We start from the raw sequence: 26,827 nt of genomic DNA on the forward strand, positions 1-26,827 counted from the left end.
CGCCTCAGACAAGGCTGCGCATGCGCGTTCGGACATTCTAGCGCATTCTAGAAAAGGTGGTCGGAAGGACGCAGCTTGGAGTTGGAGTGTGGTGGGAGGGGCCGGCCGGAGCTGCAGTCACGAACGAATCTCACGTTTTAGCTTTATTCTCTCCTCCTTGTCCTCCTTACATGCTCATTCGGGGCGCATGACGCAAGTCAGCGGCGTTGTTCCAGGGCTAAGGAGCATAAATTGGGCCCGAACCTGGGTGGGATGGGGCAGTTTTTCCTGTGAGCCTTATGGGAAAATTTTTGGTCCGCGGAAGACAACCACGCCCTCTTGAGGGCACCCCATTTCTTCCCGGTGCTCAGTTGGGCCGTGCATGCCTTACTGTGATGAGTCTTAAGCTCTGCGACTTGAGGACCCAAACGTGGTGACATGAACTTGTGCGTGCCTGTAAATCGCGCGAAGTGTTGCCCACAACTAATGGGATCCCGCCCCCTGCCCCGTGGCGTTGCTACGAGGCGCTTTGGCGTAAGCGATGATTGGCGGGGGGGTGAACAGATTGCTCGCTCGGCCACTCAGCGGCCAGGGGCTTGTTAGTTCCGGGTCGAGAGCGGCTCTCGCGGGGAGGGTTCAGTGACCGCGAGTCAAAGGCTTTTCTCTCAATTAACATGGCTGCGGCCGGCAGCAGCTGAGGCGCCCGTGAGAAACAGGAGGCAAGGCTCTGCCCGAGATCGTCTCGGCGATGGCGCTTCGGTCGCGGTTCTGGGAGTTGCTGTCGGTTTGCAGGAACCCCGGTAACCAATCTTGCCCCACTTCTCTCGGCTTACCCTCCAGGGTTTGCACGATAAAAATTGATGAGCGAGTCCTATTTTATAGTCGACGCACCCTACCGAAAAGTAAACGCGCTAAGAGCACTGTGGTAATAGGGCATCGAGGACCAGGGTCGGTGATGACTGCAGCCTGCGGACAAGCATGTAGTTCATCCTTCTTGCAGGGCCCGAAGGTCGGGGGAGTGCATGGGGATAGAGGTTAGGGCATGTTCCTGTTCTGTCCGTTTTAGTCATTTTTAAAGATCCGTGTGGTCCTTTCCATTTCTTAGAATGTAGGTTGGCAGCCCTCTCAACCAGTTCCAAGCCGACAGTGAAACCTGAAGTGGACCCTCAGGACAATGAAGCTGTTGCCCCAGAGTTCACCAACCGGAACCCCCGGAATCTGGAGCTCTTATCTGTAGCCAGGAAAGAGCGGGGTTGGGGGACAGTGTGGCCCTCCCGTGAGTTCTGGCACAGGTAATTAAGGCCGCTTGTGATTGACCGACAGAATAGCGCATGGTACCCTACAATTGGTTTTGGTTAACTCATTCAGCCGACGTGCCAGTCACTGCCCGAGACTCTTCTCGGGGAAGCTGACGTGCGGTGGGTAGAAGCGGGGTTAGCGGAGGGGCTGGAACAAACAATAGGTGTCATGGGGAAAATGTAAACATGATGTTAGAGGAGGGGACTGAGTGCCTAGGAAAAGTTGAGATCTGAAAGATAGGAAGAAGGCAGGTCACCTGCCAGAAAGAGCATTCCTAGCAGAGGAAACAGCTAGGATGGGAATGAGCTTGGTGCATTTGAGGAACTGAAAGGCCCGTGTATCTGCAGCTCAATGAGCAAAGGGGTGAATGGCCTAAGATGAAAGTGGAGGGGCAAGTAGGAGATGTTTTATCTGATCTCAGAGGCAGGATACTAAATTACCACTATGCTGCAGCATATAGGTGTTTATCTGTTGTTTATATGATTGGTGAGGATTTGTTAGAAGATTTCTTAAGGACTATATCAAGTTATAAAAGCAAGTTGGAAATCATAACTGTGTGATGTATTTATTCAACAAACATTGGGCCTCTGTCACTTGCTAGGCATTATGCTAGATGTAGGAAATACAAAGATAAAGTAGGTGTCATTCCTGTTCCTAAGGGTCTTAACTGTTTCATAGTGCAAGGTGGAATAGGGATAATAATGTATTACAGTTGCTGTGATATATTTTTACTTAGAGTATATAGGAAGGAGTCAAAGGGAGGAGGCAGGTCAATTTTGAATAATCTGTATCTTAAGTCTAAAAATCTTTTGAAACACCAAACCTATTACTTGCACATAGTATTTAGATCATTTAAAGAATTAGAGACCCATTTTCCCATTTTTTTCCCCTGTCTGTTCTATTCACAATATTATCAGTAGAGAATTGTGGAATATTAGAGTAGGAAATTACCTTAGAGATAATGAATCCTGTCCCTTCATTAAACATATGGTTTAAGACAAGGGTCAGCATTGGCCAAAGTTGGTTTGCAAGCTAAAAAATTGTATTTATATGTTTTTAAAAAGTTGAAAAAAATCAAAAGAATAATACTTTGTGATATGTGAAAATTATGTAAAAATCAAATTTCATTGTCCACAAAGAAAGTTTTCTTAGAACCATGCCTATTCTCATTTGTTTATGCATCACCTAGCTGTTCTAGCACTAGGTGCTGAGTTGAACAGTTTCAACAGTCTGTATGGCCTACAGAGCCTCAAATACTTAGTATCTGACCCTTTACAAAAAAAGATCATTGGTTTAAGAGATTGAGATTTTTACCAGAGCCACAGCAAAACCAAGAGTAGAAGCCACATTTCCAAATCCAGTGATTTTTCAATTTCACATTACAGTCCTAGTGAGACTCTTCTAATTTGGGTATTTTCTTGAGCTTAACTTTTTGAAGTATATATGTTATAAAATCCAAAAGGGAGTACATTTTCTTGTGTATCCTTCTAGAAATAGCCTATGTACATAAGCATAAACTTTTGTTTTTTACAATCATAAATCTTAACATACCGTAAACACTTTTCAGTGTCTTGCTTCACCATCCCCCTCAACCCCAGCAAGCACACACTTAAAAGTATGTCTTGGAGATCCTTCATGGTGGTTAGGAGCATTGGCTCTGGGGCCAGACTCTGGAACTTAAACCCTGGCCCCATTACTTACTAGCTGTAATTTTTTTCAAGTTATCTAACCTTTCTATGTCAGTTTCTGCAGCCTTAAAAAAAAATGGAAATGATAATTATATTATTTTTAGACACAAGCTGTATCTGTAAACAATTAGGACAGGCCTGGCATGTAAGTGCTCAGTAAATATTAGCTGTTGTTAATCATCATCATAACGTGCTATTTCATCCTTTTTAGTAGCTTTATAGACTATGATTCCCTACTGATGATTATCTTTCATGATTAAAGTGTTGCCATGAATTGTCTTGTCCATGTATTTTATCAGTGAGATTAGGCATGTTTTCATGGGTTTAAAAACCATTAATATTTTTGTTTCCTGTGAACAGTTCAGATACTTTGGTCATTAAGTTATTGGTCATTTCTTATTGATTATAGGAGGCTTTTTACATATTATATAAATCAGTCCTTTTTTTTTTTTTTTTTTGAGACAAGGTCGCATTCTGTTACCTAGGCTGGAGGGCAGTGGCGCAGTCATAGCTCATTGCACCCTCACTCCTAGGCTCAAGCGATCTACCTGGCTCAGCCTCCTGAGTAGCTGGGACTACTGTGCATGACCACACCTGGGTAATTTTTTTTCTTTTTTGTAGAGATGGGGTCCCACTGTGTTGCCCAGGCTGGTCTCAAACTCCTGGGCTCAAGTGATCCTCCTGCCTTGGCCTCCCAGAGTGCTGGGCTTATAGGCATGAGGCACTGTGCCCAGCCTAATCAGTCTTTTCAACAATATAATATAAAGTTTAAAATATTTTTTCTGTTTTTTGACTTCATTTTACTATTTTTTTAACCATGCAGAAAACTGTACCCCTCTTTTATAAAAGCCATATGACATGGTTTGATATCATATTTAAATAGGCTGACCTTACTTTGAGATTATAACAAAATTCTCCCACATTTTCTTCTAGTATTCTTATGATTTTAGTTTTTACACTTAAATTTTTGCTCCACCATATATTTATTATATTTTGGTGTTAGCTGGAAAATAAAGGCGTAGAGTAAGTATCCTCATCCATTCATTGTACAGTCAGCAACTTAGCTCTGTCTCTTTAAATCCCTTTTTGAAGTAGATGTGTAAATAAATAAAACTCAGCTCTTCAGAAATGATAAATTTCTCCTTGATACTTGAGGTTAAGTGGAAATATTTGGTTGATTGTTATTGAAGATATTCTCATAAAGGCAGAGAAAAATATTTTTCCCAAGAAAAATCCAGGTTAAATATGTTGAAGTAAATCAGCCAAACACTTTGAGAAATATTTAGGCAAATGCGAAAAGTATTAACCTCGAGTAGCTTAAGTTTAAGATAGATAGATTCTTTTATGATTTTATCCTCTTCTCATCCCATTTAGGTTGCGAGTTATAAGGACTCAGCATCATACAGAAGCACTCGTTGAGCATCGAAATGGCCAGGTTGTGGTTTCAGCATCCACTCGTGAATGGGCTATTAAAAAGCACCTTTATAGTACCAGAAATGTGGTGGCTTGTGAGAGTATAGGACGAGTGCTGGCAGAGAGATGCTTAGAGGCAGGAATCAACTTCATGGTCTACCAACCAACCCCTTGGGAGGCAGCCTCAGAATCGGTATTTGTGTTTTCATGTACCTATTTTAAAGATATTGTGTTAATTCTTGACATTAGATACTTATATAATATGCAGATTGCATTTACCAAGTGCTTTCCGTGTGTCAGAACCTTTGGTGAGTACTGACAGCGTTACCTCATTTAATCTTCACATCAATCCCTAGGATAAGAACTGGTATACATATTCTATACATAAATAAACAGAGGCTGAGTTGCCTGGAGTCAGTTTGTGGTGGATTTCAAATCCAGGGTCACTGATTCTGTATTCTGTGATGTCAGCCACTGTACTTAATGTTCATATGTTGATATCTTGTCCATATAATATTTTTTTTTTTTTTTTTTTTTGAGACAGAGTCTCACTGTGTTGCCCGGGCTAGAGTGCCATGGCGTCATCCTAGCTCACAGCAACCTCAAACTCCTGGGCTCAAGCGATCCTCCTGCCTCAGCCTCTGGAGTAGCTGGGACTACAGGCATGCGCCACCATGCCCGGCTCATTTTTTCTATGTATTTTTAGTTGTCCAATTAATTTCTTTCTATTTTTAGTAGAGACGGGGTCTCGCTCTTGCTCAGGCTGGTTTCGAACTGAGCTCAAACAATCCGCCCGCCTCGGCCTCCCAGAGAGCTAGGATTACAGGCGTGAGCCACCGCGCCCGGCCCATATAATTTTAAATGCTGATCCTTGACACCTCTACATGTCCTTTTTTCTTACCTATGTCAGTATTAAGATCACTGTCTGAGAAACAGTGTAGGCTGAAAAGTTAGCAAGAACAAATCAGCTTATTTCTCTGTCTCTTGGAAAGTGAACTTTTTATTTTCAGCTTACTTGTGGTGTTGACTTAATCTTTTCCTTCTTTCTGATCTTCAAAACCAGATGAAACGACTACGGAGTGCCATGACAGAAGGTGGTGTGGTTCTACAGGAACCTCGGAGAATCTATGAATAAGATAGAAACATTAATTGTTCTGAATGTGATGAAACTATCAGCTGCTACAGCCACCAGAAGAATATCTGGAAGAACAACCAGCTTGGAAGTTTATAGCAATAATGTCACGGTGGAATATTATTTGTAGTTAAGGTCATAACCCCTTCTCCTTGTGTGTGTGTGTTTTTTAATCAAGGGCTAAATTATTCCCCTCTGTTGGACATGAGAGAAGTATCTAAGAAAAGCAGTCGCCAATTATAATGAACTTTGAAAGATAAATTAAAAGTTGTTTATCAGTTATAAAATAAAGGCATATTATGAACTCTTATTTTCTGGTGATACCAAATTTTCTTTGCCTTCGAGCTCACTGTGGCAAGAGTACACACAAGGTTTATGTAGAGCACTTATTAGCATGTTTGGCTCATGGTTAGTGATCCCAAAAAATGACAGTTTGCTACTCAGGGTGTTGGGGGTATTTTTTTTAAATAGGAAACGGCAATTATCAGTCTAAGCTTATTATAAACAGTATGTGAAGGTAAAAAGAGGCAAATGCTAACCTCACCTGGGCTCCTGGTTCCCATCATAGAAACAAATTTGAAAGAAGAATGGTGTGCCATGAGTGACATGGCCCAACCTCAGACCGAGGAATGAACACAGAGACATAAAGACGCAGACACATGACTGCAACCCATACAAAAAGACACAGACACCACAAGACAGTATGAGGCTGCAGCAAAAAACTTTTGCTGGAGCTGCTTTATTTATAACATCGTCTGTTTGGCAACTGTCCCACTGTAATTTCTTTGTTCCCACACCATCCCGACTCAACACGTCTCTGTTCCTTGTTTCCTCTCCGGCGAGCAGATGTTTGCATCTAAACTCTCCAGCCCCTCCTGTTTGCAGGGTGAGGGCGCTCTGGACTTGCGTGCAAGGCCACAGACATGTTCTTGAGAAGAACAACAAGGAATCGTTCCCAGGCACAGGTGTCCTCTACACATGAGTAACTGAAATCAAAAGTGGAAACGGACAGGGTGAGCGTGTGCTCAACTTGCGATGATGTGAACATTTATTAGGTAGGAGATGAAGCTTGAAGTCCATGCAAGCTAATCTAAAATTGGAGCCTGGGTTGATGGGAACCATGGCAATTCTCAGAAATGAGTTGATTAAATCAAAGAAAGGTGTTAACTTTCTGGCTACTTGATAGGTATGAGAAGGAAGAACCTGTAAGCAGTTAAGAGCATTATCTTCCAAATTTTTAAATGTATATCCCAATTATACATCTATTTAGAAGTAAAATATGTTACCACTGCCAATTTGGGTATTCAATATGTTATTTTAAAAAGACAAATCTGTATGCATCAACATTTTTTTACAGTATCATTGGTTCTTAGAGGGCTTCAGAATCCAGGGGCTTAATAGCCCCCTTTTGATCAATAAATATCCCAGTGAAGACATTTGAAAGTGTGTAGTTCTAATATTTTCTTCCTTCACTTTAAGGATTAATTAGAGCACCTTAACTTCAAGGACCAACGTTCTAGGAGGCTGTTGAAATGGAAGTCTGGAATTCAAGGGAGGACACTATAAGGAAGACCAGGGACTAGTGGCTTTGGAAACTGACAGTAACAAAAATTGGGTTCACCTGTGAAGGATGCTGTAGGCAGGGATTTCTGCAAGGAGTAGAAGTGCACTGGATAATCTCTGGGCACCAAGGATTCCTTTAAGGGGCAATTGTTGAGGCTTTGTGTGGGAAGTTTGATACAAGGTGTCAAGACAGTGGTGAGGTGGAGGAAGTGAGGAAAAAGATGTGGGGGGCGCAGTAGGGGAAGGTGGGAAGACACCAATATTGGCATTGACAAGTTGCGAAGAGGTGATGTTTTAAAAAAGGATGAGCGGCAGCTACAGTACCTGCCTATTGCAATTCCTCCAGGCCAGGTGCTGCTCCTGCCCTGCTCATCCTTTTCCAGGTTGTTCTTGCTCCTGCTATCCTACCATGTCACTTACATTCTACTCTAGGTCCATGTAAATGACATTCTCATCCTAAGCAGTGCAAAGAAATCGCTTAAGAGCAAGGTTGATTGCAAGCAACATTCACCTTTGCAGCAAGTTGAACAATCAAAACACCCGCGGGCAGGTGTGGCCGCTGCCAGCTGCCCCAAGTGGAGGAGGGGGCGCGTGGGCCAGGAACGCGTGGGACGGGGGCGGATGGCCGGTTTCCACGCGCGCGAGCCCTTTAAGGCCGGGGCGGCGCGGCGGAAGCGCGTGGGTAGCACGTGGCCGCACTGGGCGTCCTCGCCCGAGCTGCGTGGCCATGGACGTGGGCGCCGATGAGTTCGAGCAGAGCCTTCCTCTGCTGCAGGAGCTCGTACTGGACGCCGACTTTGTGGGTGAGGCGCCTGGGATTCCGGCCTTGCCCGAGCGAGCCTGGGTGGGGGGTGGCGGCAGACGGTCGCCAGGCCACAGGGGCTCGGAGAGGGCCCCTCGGGAAGGACTGGGGGATTCCCACTTGGGCCCACGGGCGGTGGGACGTTAAGCAGCAATTACACCCTGAGCTCCGCGTGCCATGTTGGCCAGAGCTCCGCTGCGGTCCAGGTACAGCTGGGACGGCCTGGCTGGTTGCGTTGGCTTTCTCCATTTTTCCCTTCTAGACCTCACTTGGTTTCTGGAGCACAGCTTGGCCACCTGCAGACCTTACAGTGTAAGGACTGGCGGCTGTGTTCTGCGCCTGGGGACTCTTGTCTTTTTTGCCTTCCCCTTAGGTCTGGACATAGAGTTCACTGGCCTTCGTTCTAACCTGACTGGGCCGCAGCAGATCAGGTAAAGCCAAAGTGGTCTTAGAGCCAGGCCAGCATTGTTTCTCAGCAGGCACCCTGTTGGCATTTGGGGGGGCAGGATGAGATTTATGTGGATTGCTTCCACGTGGGAGGGGGCGAGCTGGCTTTTGTCCACCGAATGCAGTGGTGTTCCCTAGTTGTTGCAACAAGGGGAAAATGCTGCCTCTGATTGAGATAGGCTGATTCTGGTGCCTGGGTCCCATCTCCTCATCCATAGAACGAGATGCCTGTTTTTTCACAGTCTTTTTGATTTGCCATCGGAGTGGTATCTAAAGACCCGTCAGAGTGTTCAGCAATTTACAATCTGTCAGATTGGTGAGTTTAATATTGAGCTGTTTGTTATGAATTATTCAAGAAGGTATTTTTATCTGTGTGTTTCCTACTGGTTGAGACAGCTTCGAGCTTTTTCCAAAGATACTAGGTATCATCTTGTATGCTTGTTTTGTTTTTGACTGTATTATGCCTATGGGATCAACACTTTGGAGCAAGCAGAATATTTAGTATTGTTTCTGTGCCTAAATAAATCAGTGTTAAGGAACAATTGCTGTTATCTGTTCTGTCTCTCAAGTAAAAATATGTGTGTGTTTTTTTTTTTTTTTAAAGAAAACTTACACAAAAAATTATGGTTTTTTTTTTTCACTTGATGGGGTTTAGAGATCTTTCTTTAGCAGCTCATACAGATCAATTCAGTTTTAACAGCTGCATAGTATTCCAAACTATGAACGTATCTAGTAACTTAGTCTCCTAACAATGAATACTTCGGTTAGCATTTGTGTCCAAACAAGTTTGCATTGACCATCCTGGAATTTATATATTATTACTGTCCTTTTTGAGTACAACCATCTGGGATACTTACAGTAGTGGAATTGCAGAGTTAGAAAGTATGTGTATTATTCTCCAAGGGCAGTTAAAAGGAAAATATAAAGAAAAATAAAAGAAAGTGTGTGTGTTAAAGTATTGATGTATATTGCTAAATTACTCCTCTTCCTACCAACCACCCACAAAGTTTAAAGTGATTTACACCAACTACAGTGAATGTGCTTGTTTCCCTCACTAACACTGGGTACTATCAGTCTTTAAGTGATTGTCCTCCTAGCAAAAGAAAAGTGATCTAATTGTTCTGATTTACTGTTTTTTGGGTTTTTTTTCTTAGTAGAGATGGGGTCTCGCTCTTGCTCAGGCTGGTCTTGAACTCTTGAGCTCAAGTGATCCTCCTGCCTTAGCCTCCCAGAGTGCTAGGATTACAGGCATGAGCCGCCACGCCCGGCCCTGATTTACTTTTTTTAATATGAGGGTCAACAGACCTTTTCTATAAAGGGCTAGATACAGATATTTCAGGTTTTGCAGGCAATGTGGTTTCTGTTAAAACTACTCAATCCTGCCCTTGAAACTTGAAATCGGCCATAGATAATACATAAACAAATGAGCATGGCTGTATTCCAGTGAAATGTTATTTACAGAAACAGACCCTGGGCCGAATTTTACTGACCCATACTTTTACTATGAATGGCGTATGTGTGTTTTGTGTGTCTGTTTATGTGTGTTTCCTCTCCTGTTTTTTTGTTTGTTTTGCTATTTTTCTGTTGTGGTTGACTTTTGGTGGTGGATTTTTTTTTTTTTTTTTTAATTATAGGACCTCTTTCAAAAGTATGGGAAATAGCTCTTAGTTATGTTTCTATTGTACTACCCCAATTTGAAGTCTTTTTACTCTGCATATGATTTATTTTTTTTTTTTTTTGGCAAAACACATTTTAAAGCAGTTAAATTTATAAATCTTTGTGGTTTTTGGTGCCTCTGATTTTAAAACTATGAAAATGTCAATTTAATATTCTGTGTTTGAAGAACAGGACACAATTACATTTTGTAATAGTAATTTCAGTGTGAATTACAATTTGAAAGTTCTTGTGCTTCTGGTCTGGTTTTTTTTTTTTCTTTTATCAATAAAGATGTTTAGGCCGGGCTCACGCCTGTAATCCCAGCACTCTGGGAGGCCGAGGCGGGAGGATCGTTTGAGGTCAGGAGTTCGAGAGCAGCCTGAGCAAGAGTGAGACCCCGTCTCTACTAAAAATAGAAAGAAATTATCTGGACAACTAAAAATATATGGAAAAAATTAGCTGGGCATGGTGGCACATGCCTGTAGTCCCAGCTACTCAGGAGGCTGAGGCAGGAGGATCGCTTGAGTCCAGGAGTTTGAGGTTGCTGTGAGCTAGGCTGACGCCACAGCACTCTAGCCCAGGCAACAGAGCAAGACTCTTGTCTCAAAAAAAAAAAATATATATATATATGTTTACTGTTCCTCAGCCCACACAGTATCTCTGGATACAAAGCACGGTTCGAAATGTTTTGTCTCTGTAGTTAACTTCAGGTAGCTTTTCTTTGGTATTCATTCCATCTGCCGTCATTCTTCTAGGATTGTCTGTGTTCTCCAGCATCGAAAGAGAGTCGAACAAGTATGTATAAAGAGCTTTTGCAAAACCTATGGCTCTTTCTCACCTGTGTTCCGCAACTGCCCCCTTCAGATTGTGCCTGGGGCGTCCCAGTCACTTTTGCCTCGCGTGCTCCGAGCTCTCACTTATATCTGCTTTTCCGCCTGCTCTGGCCTCTGCAGACTGCAGCTTACCCTTCACGTCTGTGTGGTAGCAGTATCGTTCCTGAGGGGCTTTCCTGCCAGTGCTGCTCTGTACCTCAAGTGCTGCTTTCCCCGTTTCCGTTGCCTCTGTGCGTACCTGTGTTAAAGCAGTGAATACAGTGTGGCGCATGACAGTGGTGTTCAAACTACATGGTAGCTCACAGGCACCCGCAGTCAGAAAGGATGGCTCACCTATGGTGTGGCAATGACTGGCACACCTATGAATAGTTGAGGCTGCCGAACTGGACATCCTGACCCGGCAACAGCCCAGAGGGCTTGTGGAGGGAGGGCCTGTCTCTGCAGTAGATCCAGTTCCCTAAGGGCGGGAGCTCTGCCTTTTTCCTTTGGCGCCCAGTGCCAGTCCTGGTACCTGAAACTCGGCAGATGCTCAGATACCTCTTACCTGAGAGAGCTCACCCTGAAGTCTGCTCTGTGAGCCAGTGTTTTTAAAAAGGTCTTGGCTTTTTCTTCTTATGTCTCTTTTTTCATAGGTATGTAGCCCATTCGTGCAACTTCTTTCTCTTTCCTACAACATTTGGGATTTTGGATTCAGAATTCTCTTTCCAGGCTTCTAGTGTTCAGTTTTTGAATCACTATGGCTTCAACTACAACAAGGTATGGCATCGAGGAGGGAAATGGGAATGTCTTAAATGTGATCCAGTCTAAGAGGCCTGTGTAGCCCATTCCTTCCCCTTCCTCACTTGTCCACATGAGACAGGAAGGTTTCTCTTCCCTCTGCTGCCTGGCACAGAGGATACCTCTGACTAGGCTCTCGTTCTGTTTCTGTCCTTAGTTTCTCAAAAACGGAATCCCATATATGAATGAAGAACAGGAGAAGAAAATTAAGCACAACATTCTGTGCGGGAACTGGAAAGTCCGCAGGTGTGGCCTTTTCTCCAAGAGGTTTTGGGTTTCTTTGCTGTTTTCTCTGCATTTCCACGGGTGGGTGTTCTGTTTCCAGAGTGTGGTGACCTCACCATCCACATTTAGCTGGGGTGGCTTCAGATGCCTGTGCTTGGCCGGACAAGACAGCCCGCGGTGCTGCTCTGCCTGGCCTGAGCTGAGCATGCCCTTCCGTCTCCTCCACCCCTTTCAGCTCCCGTGCAAACCTCACCGCATCGAGTGTGATCTTAATGTTTAAAAACAAAAAAAGAAAGTCTTAATTTGGTACCCAAATGGGAATTCCATTCTAGCGCTAGAGGGGAAAAATTGCTTTGTTGGACTTGCTGTGAGGCGTTGGTCCCCAGTGTGATCCTGAGGCATTTTTCAAGGGTACCTCACAGGTAGCCTTGACTGTGCCAGTCATGCTGGGCACTGACTCGAGACTTTAGCCTTGGTTTCGCCGTGTCTGCCCGGCATGCACGAGACTTGCCTGCGCTCCCCAAGGGCAGGATCTTTGCCTCTTGTGCCAGTCCTAGGCCCTGCACCCTCACGTTCCCATAGAGCTGAGATCAGGGGTGACCGGAGTGCGAGCGGCAGCATTGTGGGTCGACCGAGCTGGTGGCCATGGAGCCGGTGCCGTTGCCTGGAGCCCAGCGCTATTAGCTAGTTGTTGGTTCGAACAAATCATTTAAGCTCTTCAGGCTTTAGATTCTTTGCCTTTATCAGGAAGGGGATTAAATTAGACAGCTTTTAACTCCGAAAAGTAGTGATTGATTATCTGGTCTAAATAATTATCTTACGTCATGTTGGAGGGGTTTTTGGGTTGGGGTTTTTTTTGTATTCTTGGTGCTGGTTTTCATATAAAAATTTAGCTTTTTGATAAGGGAAAAATGAAATTTTGATTTTTAACCTTCTGTTAGTTTCAAATATTAGAGAAGGTCTTATCTCAAAATAACATTATATTCTTATTTCTAACACAGGAGAATGTGTTTACCAAAGTCCCTGTCTTTTCCTTATTTTCCCAGATAGTTCTCTGTCATCTCTGAAAACTTAATAAAGAAGCAGGTTCTGATAGTAATGCTTAGTATTTATTAGATACCAATATCTCCTCTTCCACGCATCCCAGAGACAAAGAAAGGGATGGAATGTATTCCCGTGAGCCTACGGAAGCATGTAGGCCAATTGTTTGGCTTCCTATTGCATGAAAAGACTAGGAGGATAAATGGTCTTTGCTGCATTTTCTTCATGAGATTACAGTATTAAAACCAGGAGCCTGGCCGGGCACGGTGGCTCACGCCTGTAATCCTAGCACTCTGGGAGGCCGAGACGGGTGGATCGCTCAAGGTCAGGAGTTCAAGACCAGCCTGAGCAAGAGCGAGACCCCGTCTGTACTAAAAACAGAAAAATTAGCTGGGTGTGGTGGTTCATGCCTATAGTCCCAGCTACTCGGGAGGCTGAGGCAGAAGGATCGCTTGAGCCCAGGAGTTTGAGGTTGCTGTGAGCTAGGCTGATGCCATGGCACTCTATCCTGGGCAACAGAGCCAGACTCTGTCTCAAAACAAAAAAAAAAAAAACCAGGAGCCTCAGAAACCACTCGTGTTAACATCGTCTTGGGGTTCTGGTGTGGCTTCCTCCAACATTTCCGCTTTTGTGTGCCTATCTTTTAGCTCTCCAGATAAAGACCAAATCAAGGTGGTAATTGATGAAGTGACGCGGTGGCTGGACCTGGCCGAGGAAGGAGAATGGATGACTCTTCCGGGTATCACTGGTAGGCAGGAGGCTGCTCCTCTCGACCTGGGAGCATCGGGACAAGTCACTGTCATGTGCCACCCTCTCTTTCCCATGGATCCTCATCCCAAATGCGTCATGACTGAATCTGATGCAGCATTTGTTCAGTAGATACGTGGTCTTGTGATTAGATAAAACTCTGACCTGAATCCAAAAGTTGAGGACTTTTCAACCCACTTTGAATTTCAAGGCCGCGGAGGTCAAGTTACATTCATGAGCTATCCTTTTGATGGCATGAGCTCGAGTGCCCTGTGTACTCCTATTTTATTGACTTCTGTTAATCAGAGTTTTCTCCCCCTATAGTGCAGTGTAGAACCATGGTGAACATGCCCTAGCTTAGCAGTTCCCAGAGCCTGGTCTGTGGATCCCGGGAGTCTGAGACCCTTCCTAAGGGGTCCATAAGGTCAAAACTATTTTCAGAATATCACTCAGCTGTCACGTGCTGTTGTCATTGTGCCATCTGTACTGGTGCTAAAGCAATGGTGGGCAAACCTGCTGGCACCTCAGCACAAATTAAGGCAGGGGCACCAAACTGTGCTGGCAGTAGTCATTGTATTTGCTACCACTTGCTCTCAGTTCAAAGAAGGCCAGCTTTACTTAAGGATTTCCTTGGCGAAGAAGTATTAGTTTTATTAAATCTCAGCCTTTGGTTGCTCATCTTTTTTTTTTTTTTTTTTGAGACAGAGTCTCACTCTGTTGCCTGGGCTAGAGTGAGTGCCGTGGCAGGTGGTGCCCTGCTGCTGGCTCACAGGCTTGGGCATCCCTGAGAACTGCCTTTCCAATTGACCTATCTACCCCTTAGCTTCTGTTGAGGGAAGTGCAGTGCCATTCCAGGTCTGTGTGTGCCTTGTGTTTCCTTGCCACAGGGTTCCAGGCCTTCGAGGTCGAGCTGGTGCTGAGGCAGGCCCTCCCCAACATCTGGACGGTGCTGAAAGAGGAAGGGGTGAGTTCTCACCTGAGAATGGGGCGTTAGTCACTCCATTATTTCTCTCTCATTCTCCTGAATCTGGCCTCTTTGAAAGACTGCTTTCTCCCTTGCACTCTTTTCTTCCCAGCTTGCTTTTGTTTTGAGATGAAGAGCCAGTTCATTAAGCTTTGTTCCCAGTAACCCAGGATCTAAGGAACTTGCCTCTACTCTTTGCTTTTTTGCTTTTTCTTTTTTTAAACAAGACTATAGCTTACAATACTTTTCATTTCAGGTGATAGTGAAGAAAGTGAGTAAACAGCATCGCTGGTACCTTGACAACACCTCTTGTGATAGAGTGAGCTGTTGGAGGGAGAAGATTCTTTTCTCTGCGAAGGGTTTTTCTGTGTTTTTCCAAATGCTGGTGAAGGCCCAGAAGGTAGGAAAAAATATTTCTTTTCTTGGCCTATAGGCAGTATTTTGTATTTCTGGTCATAGATAAAGGATCCTTCAACAACAAAATTAGATTCCTCAAGTGATTTCTTCTCATTTATAATTGGTTTAGTGGATCTAACCTTGCTTTCACCAAATCATGATAGATTAATTTGGGAATGACTATTCATAGGAAACAGTACTATTTCTTTGTCCTTTTCAGTAACACAGGAATTTCAATACTAATTGACCTAAAATTACTCGGGGGTGGGGTGAAGAACTGCATGTGTCTGCTTCAGTTTAGTTTCCCAGAGTGGACTGTGCCTTAAGTTCCTCCTACTTGTTTTTTTATTTCGCATTTAAGCAGTTGAGCTACCTTTCATGGGGGTGGAATGAGGGTTAGGATGGAATTATCCAGTTGACCAGAATTGTAATGGGTTCTAAAGCTACATCCTTTGCAAGAAACTACTAGTCTGTGGTGTCTGTCTTTATTTTTTAAAATTTCACTTCTCTCACCTGTTGATTTACTCCAAGTAGCCCTTAGTGGGACATAATATGATGATGGATCTGCTACATCTCCACGAGAAGTTCTACAGACCTCTCCCAGGTAGGGGCACACCTGTCATTCTCCTTCCTCTCATCTTGATGTGCCATCTGGTGAACGGATTGGTCCGGAAACGTGCCCCTGAGGTAGCCCCTAAGATGCACGTTCCTCCCCAGCATCGGCAGGTCTCTGGAGGGGTCAGACAGGCCTGTCCTCCAATCTGCGTCTGCTTCGTCTTCCCAGAGTAGAAGACCAGGACACTTTGCCAAGGCAGAAGAACAAACTTGGATGGATACCCCTCCCCTCCACTGAAGTTGTTCAGGCTCATTTTATAAAACTTGGCAAAACCTGAAATGTGTGAAAGAGAAAGTCACCTTCGAGCTATACTCGTAGTGGTTTTGCTTTTTTTTTTTTTTTTTTTGAGTTTTTACATATTTGATCACACTATATATTTTTATTTTTATGTTTGGCTTTTTTTTTATTTTCCCACAGCATTATTTTATGTCATTAATAACCTAATGAATGTCATTTTAATGTATGATACCATCTTATGGCTGTACCCTGCTTTTTCATGGCTGATTCAGCTGTTGGACACACAGGGGTGCAGCATAGTGGTTAAAGCCAGCATTCCAGCCAGGTGGCTTCCTCGTCTCCCCTTGCTGTGTGTGTCATCTCCAGCAAGTGACATTACCCCACCTCACCCGTAAGAAGGGGATAATAGTACCACTATCAGAGTGGTGAGGCTAAATGAATTAATAAACGTACAGACATCAGTAGTCTAGAATAAAGGGGGTTAAGAAAGTTTTAGGAGCAATTTTCCCCATGAAATGTTAAAACACTTGAGTTTGAGGCAGAGCATTGGGGTAAAACTAATAATACACACTCACCAAAAAAACAAAACAACAGCAAAACAAAATAATCAATGGGAGAACAAAAGGAAAAGTCCTTGTAGTGTCACAGAGCCCTCTTGTGGATGGTGTGCGTGTGGCTGTGATGCTGGAGGTGGACGGAGGGCCATTACCCAGCTGGCAGGAGGTCCACAGTGAAGTACCTAAAAGCACCGAGTGCACAGGCTAGATCTGGAATTAAATACCAAGAGGAAAAGAATGGAGAACAGTTGCCTTTGGAGAATAGGAAACGGAAGGGTAGTGGGAAGAGGATTGCAGATGTCCCCCCCCCCCCCCCGAGTGTGTGTTTTGTAATAAACCTCTTTATATGCAGGTGTAACTTTGATAAATTCACCAACTAATAGTTATTTCTAAAATTTCTTTTATCAGGGTACTTTTATAATAATTTAGTTGATTTTTTTTCCTTGTATTTTTCTCTGCACAGTCATTTACAAATGACTTCATGCCTGCCTTGCCAATACTACCTCCATTCTTATCCCCTTGGCTAGAGCTTCGAAAACGACATTAACTAATGTTGGCAACAGAAAACATCCTGAATTTAATGGAAAACCATTTGGCCTTTACTGTTAAAAGCGGTGTTGGCAGGTTGGTTTGAAATTAGAATTCCTTAATGGCTGGGATTTTTTTTCAATCCCTATTTTGTTCTAGTTTGCTTTATTTATCAGTGTTGGTTAGGGAATGTTCCTTTCCGTTTTTACAAACTAACTTTTGACTATTTGTGTCTTTCCTCTCAGAAAGCTACGATCAATTTAAGCAGAACATCCACAGCCTATTTCCCGTTATCATTGACACCAAGAACGTAACAAAGGATATCTGGAAGGTATGGAATGGCATTGCTTTGGGTTAAGGACTGCTTTGTCCATACCAGTAGCACTTAGCTTTCTCTTGTGGTTTTTTTTTTGTTGGTGGTCGTTGTTTGTTTTTTATTGTTGAACCCTTTTCTCTTCTTTTTTTTTTTTTTTTTTAACCAGTCAAATTTAGCAGTGGGGGGTTGAGTACCAACTTTAGTGACACTAATGTTAATAAGTTCCGATAACCCACTACCATCAGACCAGCCCCTTTTCTCTTCTAAAAACCAGTATCAGTTTCCTTTTATATTTCGGGTCATTGTATTAGCTAATTTTTTTCTCTCATTCAAGTCCCTATGTTTTGATTTGTATATAGCCCATGTGCTTATTTAGATCATACAAAAGAACAATTTATTTTAGAGCTCGATACATACCTGGTAAGTATTTGCAACATGCATAACGAGCACCAGGGTAGGGAGGATCCCCTGTTGAAAATCTTTACTGAGGTGGGTTCCCGACCCTGACAGCACGTTAGGGTCACTCAACAGCCGGGCTAAATCCCAACAGCCGGGCCCCACTGGCAGCATCTGCTCTGATCCAGAGCCAGGCATGTGAATTTCTAGAGCTCCCCAGGAGGTTCGTTGTATAGTCTGGGCTATTCCCTCCACGTGGAGAAGGGAAGGACCCAACTGGTCTAAGTGCTGCTTAGAAATTGAACTGAGGAAGGGGAGAAAGGAGAATCAGATCAATGCTGTAGAGCCTCAGGCAATCACTTAGAGCAATTACTCAAGAAGGGAGGCAGAAATGGGGATGGGTTACTTGGTACATCTCTGCCCAGACAGGCTCTTACTATTTGTACTTCACGAGTTTCTAGCTTCTGTGAACTCTTGGGATTTAGTAACCTGGCATTGTCCCCACAGCCCTCTGGTCCTTAGAATGCCTATACTCTGCGTGTGTCCTTGGCTCCTGTCCTTCGATTCCTGTTTATAGAATCCCTTGAACACGTGTCCTCTAAGGGAGACGCTGCATGTGGGTTTGAGTGCAGTGTTTTTTCCCTAGCCTGGATTATCGGGAGCCCCTCTAGGAAACCCAAGGGTATGAAGTGCCCCGACATTGTCATTAAGGAATAAGGACAGTTACACTGTCTCTGAAGAGAAAGAGGAGGTTGGAATTAGCATTTTCAGGTCATTTTAATGGCTATTTGGTAACACCTGAAGCACAGAATAAATAAAAGCACAGATGTTTTACTCTCCCTGACTTGTTTTCCATAATTGTAGGAAATGAATTTCCCAAGGGTTTCCAACCTTTCAGAAGTGTATGAAGTCCTGAACAGGTAAGGAGGTGTTTCCCGCAACATGGTCTGTAGCTGCAGCGGCCTCCCGTGCGTGCACCAGGGCTGCGGGTCCCGCTGGGTGCCCTCCCCGTTGACTTGGGCCCCGATGTCTCCTCTGGCTCCTCACGCTGCTTCACCTGCTTTCTCAGATGGCGCTCTTGGCCTCCACTTCCAAGAAAAAGTAGGAGGCTAGAGGCAAGAAATCTCTCAGCCCCCCAACAGTCTTGCCGTTACTGTCCCCTTTTGTTCCTCTCACTTAACAAGCCCACACACCTCTGTAACTCTCCACTGCCGCTGAGTTTGTTCTTCTTTGCAGCAGGTCTCCTTGGAGGCCTCCCTCTGCACGCAGCCTGCTGTGGTCTGGACTTGGTCCCCTTCACGCGTTGCCCCCCAGCGTTACCCAGTTGTGTGGCCTCTGAACAGGCGTGTGAACGAAGCGTCGCGTGCAGGCGCAGACCTGTGCAGATGTTCTCACCCTTGGCCTCTGTCTCCTCCCTTGTCCTGTGTCGTGCCCCCTCCTGGATTTCTCTCATTTCTGCTGTGTGTGGTTTTTAATCCCTCCCTTGTGGTTCTTGTTCCTCTGCTCGTCTCAAGTTTCTTACGCAGGGTCCCTCCTCAGTCCCCGTCTTGTCACCGTGTCCCGGGTGGCCTCATCCACACCTGGGCTTTAGCTGCCGCTGCTGTGCGCAGCCGCAGTCCAGGGCTCTGCAGCGCTAGGATGCTCCGTTTACCGGCTGTCTTTTCAGTCTTCTACCCTACGTGATCACAGGCACCCTCAACTGGAGGTTTGTCTTTGTCCCTCGCACCCACTCTGGTGCCTGGAAAGTCTAGAACGTCTTCATGGAGCCAGGCGCGACACCGGAACCTGGTTTTCTTTTGTTGTAAATGCACAGGCTCTGATTCGAGGCTTCCTGGGTTTAAGTCCCAGCTTTGCCACTCACAGGCTTTGTGAGTGACCTTAAGAGAATTAATCTCTCTGTGCCTCAGTTTCACCATCTTTGAAATGAGACAATAATGTGCAACTCACCAGGTTTTCGTGAGGATTAAACACATTCGTCGTGTGGCAGGACTTGGGACTGTGCCCTGTTAAGTGTCGGTGGCCATCGTTGACCCCTCTCCCAATCCTAACAGCCGTTGCATGGCAGGGGCATGATTAGCATGCTTGCTTTCCAAGTGAGAAAATTAGGGGTCGGAGAAGTTAAACACAGGAGGCTCTAAAAGATTTTGTTGGAAAACAGGTAAAAATCAAAGCTTTGCTTGTTAGATGCCACCGCCATTCACCCGAGTCCCGGACCCATGACCTGGAAGTGGTCCCGGAGCTGAGTTGACGGCATCTGTGTGGTTGAGTCCTGTTGATTTTACTCTTTAAAATCTCTTCCTCTCTTTGCGTCCTTGGGATCGTTGCCTGTGTTCAGCCTTTATATTTCATTCCAGCGTGGCAGCAGCTCCTTCCTTGTGGCCTGTCTCTCTCCGTTCCCCACGCTGCCCCTGAGTGACGACTTAAAATGTGAATTCCACTGGGCTGTTTTTCTGGCCAAAGTCCTCCCGTGGCTCCCGAGGCCCCCACCTACCACAGGGGCTCCTGGCCGGCAGCCCTGCCCTCCACACGGGGCCTCCAGCCACACTTCTCACAAGGGCCCGGAGTCAGACCTGGCTTCCCTCGCTGTCTCTCCCCGAAGTGCCTGGCGTGACCCCGTCCCTTCAGCTGAGTCGGTTCCTGTGGTTCACCTGCTTCAGGAACCCTGCCTTCCCCCTGCATGCAGGACCCGGGTGTGCTCTTCACGCCTCAGGTGTTGCATTTACAGGTCGCAGGCTTAAGTCTCTGCACTTGTCACTCAGGCCACTAGACAGCGAGCTCCGGAGGGCAGAAATGGTGTCTTGCTTGTCTTGGGGCTTTGAATGCCCAGCGTGCTCCAGCTGGAGCCACCAGGACCTCATCTTCCCATGCCTAGATTTGCGCCTCTTACACATATATCCTCATTCCATGTTTTTTTAAATTATGTTAATTTAAGGGACTGAGGGAAGAGCAAGAAGAGATTATTTTCAGTGAATTGTTCTTTATCCTGTTTTTCTTCTCTAACAGTGACTTGAATCCCACCAAGAATTCCGAACCAGAGATTATTCACTCACATGAGTGTGAAAAATACGGTATGTTTCCTGGAGCCCGGGCTCCTGGCACGCGTGGCAGAGCACGGAGTGCACAGCCGGGGCTCTTCCTGGCCCTGGCCTCCACTTGGCAGGGGAGGGGAGATTTGTGCAGGTTTTTCCCTCATATGAGTGCTGCCCAGGACAAGTGAGCCCGGGATGCATCCCGGGGGGCTGTCCCTTTCCTCCTTGCTGTGCTGGTTGGTCTGCCAGGCAGCTCTGAGCCCTCGGTTTCCCCAGCGAGGGGAGATCCACGGTGAAGATGCTGTGTGAGTGGGACAGTTGGAGGCTGTCTGGGCCACAGCTGCCGTGGGGTGGGGGTGGCGCCGGGGGTACTTCCTTTCCCAGGCTGTGTTTCTAATGGCTGCTCGGTACTCTCCACTTGGGGAAAAATGCTTCAGTCGAGACAAAGTACCCCCACGAAGCTGCGTATGATGCCTTCCTTTGCGGATCAGGTAAGAGTTGCTGTTTTCTTAAAGGAAACTCTTTTTTGTTGGTGGTAAGCCCCTGCCATCCCTAGGTTCTCCATGTATTTCCAGATAGGTTGCACATAATGGAAATAAAGCATAAGCTTGCATATTTTGCTAAGGTCTGTTACATTTCTAGCTTTTTTTCCCCCCCAGTTCTTTTGAAAGTGGCACACTTGCTCCTAGAGAGGGTGCACGGGTAAGTGTTCTTTCCTTTCATCCTGTTGGTCAGTCAGTGGTCAGGACTTACCAAGCCCTTGCTATAAGTCAAGACCTCCCAGTCCCGGGGCCCTACCAGAGGGAAAATAGAGAATGTCACTGGTGTAGCTGTCTCATCCCTCACTGGGCAGCAGCCACCATGGCGGCTGCAGACAGATGGGTTCCCCCATAGGAGGAGCCCTTTCTTACCACCCCTGCCTCTTGCCTTGGGAACTGGGGGTCCTGGTCCCCTTGCCCCCTCTCTCAGCATTGGGTGAATTTACATATGTAAGGAGACTAAGACAGTTGGGGTTAGGCTTAGGTTCTGATATGTTCCTCAGTTCTTTCCAGCCTGGTGTGTTTGGTCTATTTTTCACTCGTAGTCTTATAACCATGTAAATAACAGTGAGGTAGAAAGATAGAGCATTCAGGTCAGTGGCTCAAGCGATCCTCCTGCCTCAGCCTCCCTCGTTGCTGGGACTACAGGCGCACACCACCACACCTGGCTAATTTTTCTATTTTTGGTAGAGACGGGGCCTCACTGTTGCTCAGGCTGGTCTCAAACTCATGACCTCAAGCGATCCTCCCGCCTTGGCCTCCCAGAGTGCTAGGATTACAGGCACTGTAATCACTGTGCCTGGCCTGAGATAGAATCTTAAATGCATTTCCTCATGACACCATCCTTGATGCCTGCCACACTGGGCACACAGGCACCAGAAACTTGCCTGAAGTGTGCATTCTACGGCACCATCCTCGATGTGCACGTTTGTTAAATGGGATTTAGCAGGCCAGGTGAGGGAGTGAATCAAAACTGTAATGTGTTCTCTGAAAATGATTTAGAAACATTAAACACTGCTAACTTGGGTACTGCTCTATCTGTCCATCTTAGCGATACATATTATAAATACAAGTATATAGCTTGAGAAACCTTCCAGCGGATCTCCCCTTCCCTGTGGCTTGACCGCATTTAAGTGCCCACTGGCAGGGACCCATGTGCGGGACAGTGAAGGTGCTAACCCAGCAGAACTCCTCAGTGCCCTGGGCCCCCGAATCTCACATCCTCTGTTACCTTTAGTTCTCATGACCTAAAAACCTTCTTTGGTTTGGAGAAGTTCCGCAGCTCCCCAGGGCCTGCAGTCAGGTGTGTGTGGTCCCTGGACAGGGGTCGGGCTAGTATAGGGCGAGGCTGTGGGACAGGAGATGTCCTTTTGGCATGAAGGGCGATGCCCCACCAAAGGATGATGGAGGGGATGGAACTTCCTCTGCGAGGTGGCCCCTGCTGGCTCTCCGAGCCTATTGCTACCGTCTGTCAGCAGAGGGATCTTCCCCAAACCGTCACCAGCAGCGGTGACCGTGCGGAAGCTCTGCTTTTGCTTGGGCCACAGGAAAGCTCTTCATAGTTGGCCCTCTGAGGGGAGCACACCAACACGAGCCCTGAGACTTGCGAGGGGTGGGCGGGAGAGTTGTGTGAGGCAGTGTCCTTCCCCTGTTCTGTCACCAGATCCTTAGTGATGACGGAGGACAGGTGAATAAACTTCCGTGTGCCTGAATGCTTTGGGGTTTTCTCTGTCCGTGTAGCATCGATCCCATACCGGAGTCCACCTTTCCTCAGTACCTTGACGTGCTGGCCCCTTATGTGAACCAAGTGAACCTCATCCGAGCGGGGGTCCCTAAAATCGTGAGTGGATTTCATTTTGCTCCTTTACCCTACTCGGAGGCCGGCGTGGGAAGCGGCCTGGTGTCCTCTGGGCTGTGTGAGAGTGATTCCAGTAGCAACCAAGACGGGAGTCGACGAGGGTGTTCACACCCCGCTAGGCTTCTTATTCCCCCCGTGTGTTTTTGCCCAAACCAACACAGACGTGCTCCCTCCTTCTCTTCTCCTCCCTCCCAGCCCCAAACAGAGCCTTTCCTAGTTCCTTTTAGGATTTTCAAATCGGATAAGATGTCAGTAAGAATTGTGGAAAGTCTCTTTTGTTCTTCACGTTTTCTAGAATTTTTCTGGTCCAGATTATCCCAGTATCCGACCTCCCATCCTCATCCTCAGTGTCAGCAAGTGGCCTGGGGTCAACGAGCAGCAGGTCTACCGTGAGTTTCAGAATCTCTGCAAGTTCGACGTCAGGCGCCTCACGCGAAGCCAGTTCCTGCTCCTGACCAACAAGTTCAAGGAGTACGTGGCTCGGCTCCGCGCCCGTCTCTCCCCCGAGTTTGCCTCATCGCCTCGCCGGCACCCGCGTCGAGCCTGACCGCGCAGTCGGTGCGGCCACGTCGCTCGGCTGACCTGAGCAAACTTCTCTTGGCAGCGTGCGGAGTACCCTGAAGGAGTACAGGAGCCACCCGACCCTGCAGGTCTCCCTGTATCGGTACTGGAAACACTCGCCAAACATCAACTGCCTGTTACAGTAAGTGACCAGGCTGAAGGCTGCTCCTGTGCTCGCGCTGGGGTCCGCTGGCGTCTGTCGGGCGTGGCGAACCGGATGCCATCCAGTAACATTCGACACGTGTTTACTGAGCACCTGCCGTGCTGGGTGCCATTGTAGGTTCCAGGGATTCATCACTGACTGAAACAAAAATCCCTGCTCTGTGGAGCTCACGTGCTAATGGGAGGTAACAAATGACAAACACATAGTAAACTAGTGGACCGTATGGTATATATCAGGTGACAAGTGTTTATTAAAAACAAGGGAAGGGGGTGGGGTGGGGCCCGGGGAGGTCACAGTTTAAAGGAGATGATGGGGGCCCATTAAAGGCTCTGTGAGCCCAGAAAGGCGATCTAGGGGACATTCAGGCAGGGGGCAGCAGGTCTGAGTCCTCGAGTCGGGAGGTGCTAGTGAGCAAAACAGCCACTGTGAGCAAAACCAACAAGGAGGGGATGAGGCGAGAGAGGGAACTGGGTCCCACCTAAGGTGGGCGGGCACCCAGGTGAGGACTGTGGGTTTCACTCTCAGGAGCAGTCGGATCGCTGGAGTCGTGTTTTCAAAGCATTGCTCCCTTCTGTGTTGAGATGGCCTGTAGAGGAAACAGGGCAGGGAGAGCAGTCGGGGCAGGTACACCAGCCAGGGCACAGAGCGGCCCAGCCCGGCAGCAGTGAGGGTGGCATCAGCGACAGACTGGCACGGGGTCGAATGTGAGTCCAGGATTCTCGGCCTGAGCAGCTGGAAAGATGGAGTTGTCAGTTAAGCTTTGTGAGGATTTGGCTTGCTGGTTAGGAGCCATGTCAGTTGGAAAACAGCATTGGTGAAGAAAAATGTTTCATTCCTGGGCAACCCTATTTTCTTCTGTCAACTTCTGATATATACCCCAGAGCCAGTCTAAGCCCAACAGACAGAAGTTCAGTGTTGGCACCAGGAGAATGATTGGAAGAAATAACACTTGAGTGAACGAAGTCGGGAGGAAAAAGCAGGACTAACCGGTGTCAGTTGCTCGTACACCTGCTGGGTTCACACGTGGGCCCTGGCCGCCTGACCAGTGTCATTGTCTTGCAGGGTCTGTGGCATAGTTACCACCTGGGCCCTCCTGGCGTTTATCCTGGGAAGATCCGGCCCCTGAGTGCAGCGAGGCCTCCTGCAGCTGCCCCTCGTCCACACCCTCGGGACAGCGTCCTGGGTTCTGTTTGTAAATCATATTCTGTTTGTACATGGATCTCTGTGGTCCTTACTGAAAATTCTGTTTTTGAAGGTGAAATTCTGTAAATGCTATCAACGATAAAGAAACCCTGGGCTATGATACCTGTGTGTGTGGCCAGAACTTTTCTTTCTGTTAATATAAACAACTAGTGAGCAGTCACCACCTCCAGGGATTTAAGTAAATGCTTCAGAGTGTCTCATGAACAAATCATTGTGACAGGAGCTGGATATCAAACGAACAAAAGGTGACATTATTTTTGGAAGAAAAACGAATGGCCAATAGGCTGGCGATTCAGGCCTGAGAAAGGGCCTTCGGCTTAGTAAAGGAAAGTGCGTCTGGGAAGAGGCAGTGTCATGCGCACTGGTGACGATTTTGGTAAGTATCTTATGAGCCATAAAATGCTCATTTTAGAAACAAAGTTACCCACAGCACCAGGGTATGATCAGATTCTGCTTCCTCTGCAGCTGTCTACACCGCACTCAGCTTTCTCGGTAGCTTTTCTCTGCCAGAGTCTGAACTTGACTGAGCTCTTTGCTCAGTTGACCGTGAGCTTCCCTGAGGTTTCTACAAAGCCAACTTAAATTCAGTTTGGAAGACATCTTTTCTCTAGAAAAACAGAAGCATTCATGGTGGCAGCTATCCAGACAGTTTCGGAGCTGTTTTTCCAGAAGTCACATGCCTGTTCTGAGGGGCGAGGGACACGGGGAACCCTACGAGACCCAGGGCACCATTGGGCTCTCCGGTGGCAGTGGGTGTTCTCATCTGCTCACACGGCGTCGTGGGGGGAACGTCGGGTTGTTTGGTTTTATTTCACTGAATGTAACTTTGAATAAGCTGAGACTTCTCTTCTTTTGTGGGCTCTGGGCCTGATCCCGTTTGGGTAAGCCCGACAGTAAGTAAGGCCACCTGCAAAGGGAACACGCTTCTCGGCCCAGTGCAGGAGGGACTGTCCTGGCTTCCTGGGGAGGAACAGCCCGAGCTCTGTGAGGGCTTCGCATAGTGCTGCCATGAGGCAGATGCCGGCAATTCTGTGAGACCTTGTTTGGAGGCCTTCTCTCTGCTCAGCACGTCTTTATCGGGCACCTGCTGCATGCCCTCAGTGGGTGCATGGCTCTGGGGGCAGTTTCTGTGTCTGCAGTGACCCAGGCTGCAGGCTGCCGCTGCGGGGGCCACCCCAGGGACGGTGACATGGGGCTGCACCATCCGAGGCGCTCCGGGACAGAGCCGGGTTCTGAGCAAGTTCATGTTGGCGTTGTGGGTCTGTGCTCACCCAAATACCGAAGGGTTCAGCCTGGTGCTCCTGCCCTCGGCCCCTCCCTGCGCTCCCCAGACAAACAAGTGGAGAAGCCAGCCACTCTTCCTCCTCCCCTCCCCTTGGCAGCCGCTCTGCTCTGGGCTCCCTAGCTGGCGTCTGAGCGCTGGTCTCCCTCGGTCTCCCTCGTGTGCGCCTACGCCGCTGCCTCGGCCTCACTCTGCTGCTCCCTCCGATGCCCCTCAGTCCCTCAGACGTTAGTGTTCAAGGTCTCGGCGCTCTCAGCTCTGGGCTAGTGCAACTCAAGTTCCTTCTCCAGCTAAGGTCCCTCCTGGGTCCCAGCCCACCCACCGAGCCTTTCCAGATCACCCCACAGACGCACCAGACTCCACACAGGCAGGACGGAACGTCTTTCCTCCCAAACCGCCTCGCAGGATGAAAGCAGTGACCGTTGCTGCAGCCGAAGCCTCCAGCCAGTCTCCCGCCTGCATGTTTGCCCTCGTCCAGCCTCCTCCCCGTCCAGCCTCCTCCACACCGTCTGGGACAGCACCAGCACTGCCGGCTCTGGCGGAGCCCTGCCTGCCTGTCCCCCTCAAGCTGTGGCCCTCA

General features: G+C 47.1%; 2 protein-coding genes across 3 annotated transcripts; both read left to right on the forward strand.

Annotated features, from left to right (window-relative positions):
• Nucleotides 1-589: 589 nt before the first annotated feature.
• MRPL18 (mitochondrial ribosomal protein L18) lies at nt 590-5,821 on the forward strand. The gene is made up of 4 exons (XM_012646816.1): nt 590-779; nt 1,085-1,271; nt 4,341-4,572; nt 5,443-5,821. The coding sequence occupies exons 1-4, from the start codon at nt 728-730 to the stop codon at nt 5,512-5,514; spliced, it is 543 nt and encodes a 180-aa protein (XP_012502270.1). The 5' UTR covers nt 590-727; the 3' UTR covers nt 5,515-5,821.
• A 1,929-nt stretch (nt 5,822-7,750) lies between these two features.
• PNLDC1 (poly(A)-specific ribonuclease (PARN)-like domain containing 1) lies at nt 7,751-25,048 on the forward strand. Of its 2 annotated transcripts, none has more exons than XM_012646819.1 (19): nt 7,751-7,877; nt 8,250-8,307; nt 8,566-8,639; nt 10,735-10,774; nt 11,445-11,568; nt 11,747-11,835; nt 13,503-13,603; nt 14,490-14,566; nt 14,823-14,966; nt 15,497-15,566; nt 17,146-17,231; nt 18,477-18,532; nt 20,616-20,680; nt 21,079-21,132; nt 21,301-21,343; nt 22,921-23,020; nt 23,334-23,509; nt 23,643-23,741; nt 24,825-25,048. In XM_012646819.1, exons 1-19 carry the CDS (start codon nt 7,802-7,804, stop codon nt 24,886-24,888), a joined length of 1,596 nt encoding a protein of 531 aa, XP_012502273.1. In that variant the 5' UTR covers nt 7,751-7,801; the 3' UTR covers nt 24,889-25,048. The 2 variants fall into 2 exon arrangements, with proteins under 2 accessions (XP_012502273.1, XP_012502271.1); XM_012646817.1 differs by having other exon boundaries at nt 7,752-7,884; nt 8,164-8,307; nt 24,825-25,047.
• Nucleotides 25,049-26,827: the final 1,779 nt, after the last annotated feature.

This window comes from Propithecus coquereli, unplaced genomic scaffold, assembly GCF_000956105.1.
Source record: "Propithecus coquereli isolate 6110/MARCELLA unplaced genomic scaffold, Pcoq_1.0 Scaffold25, whole genome shotgun sequence".
NCBI lineage: Eukaryota > Metazoa > Chordata > Mammalia > Primates > Indriidae > Propithecus > Propithecus coquereli.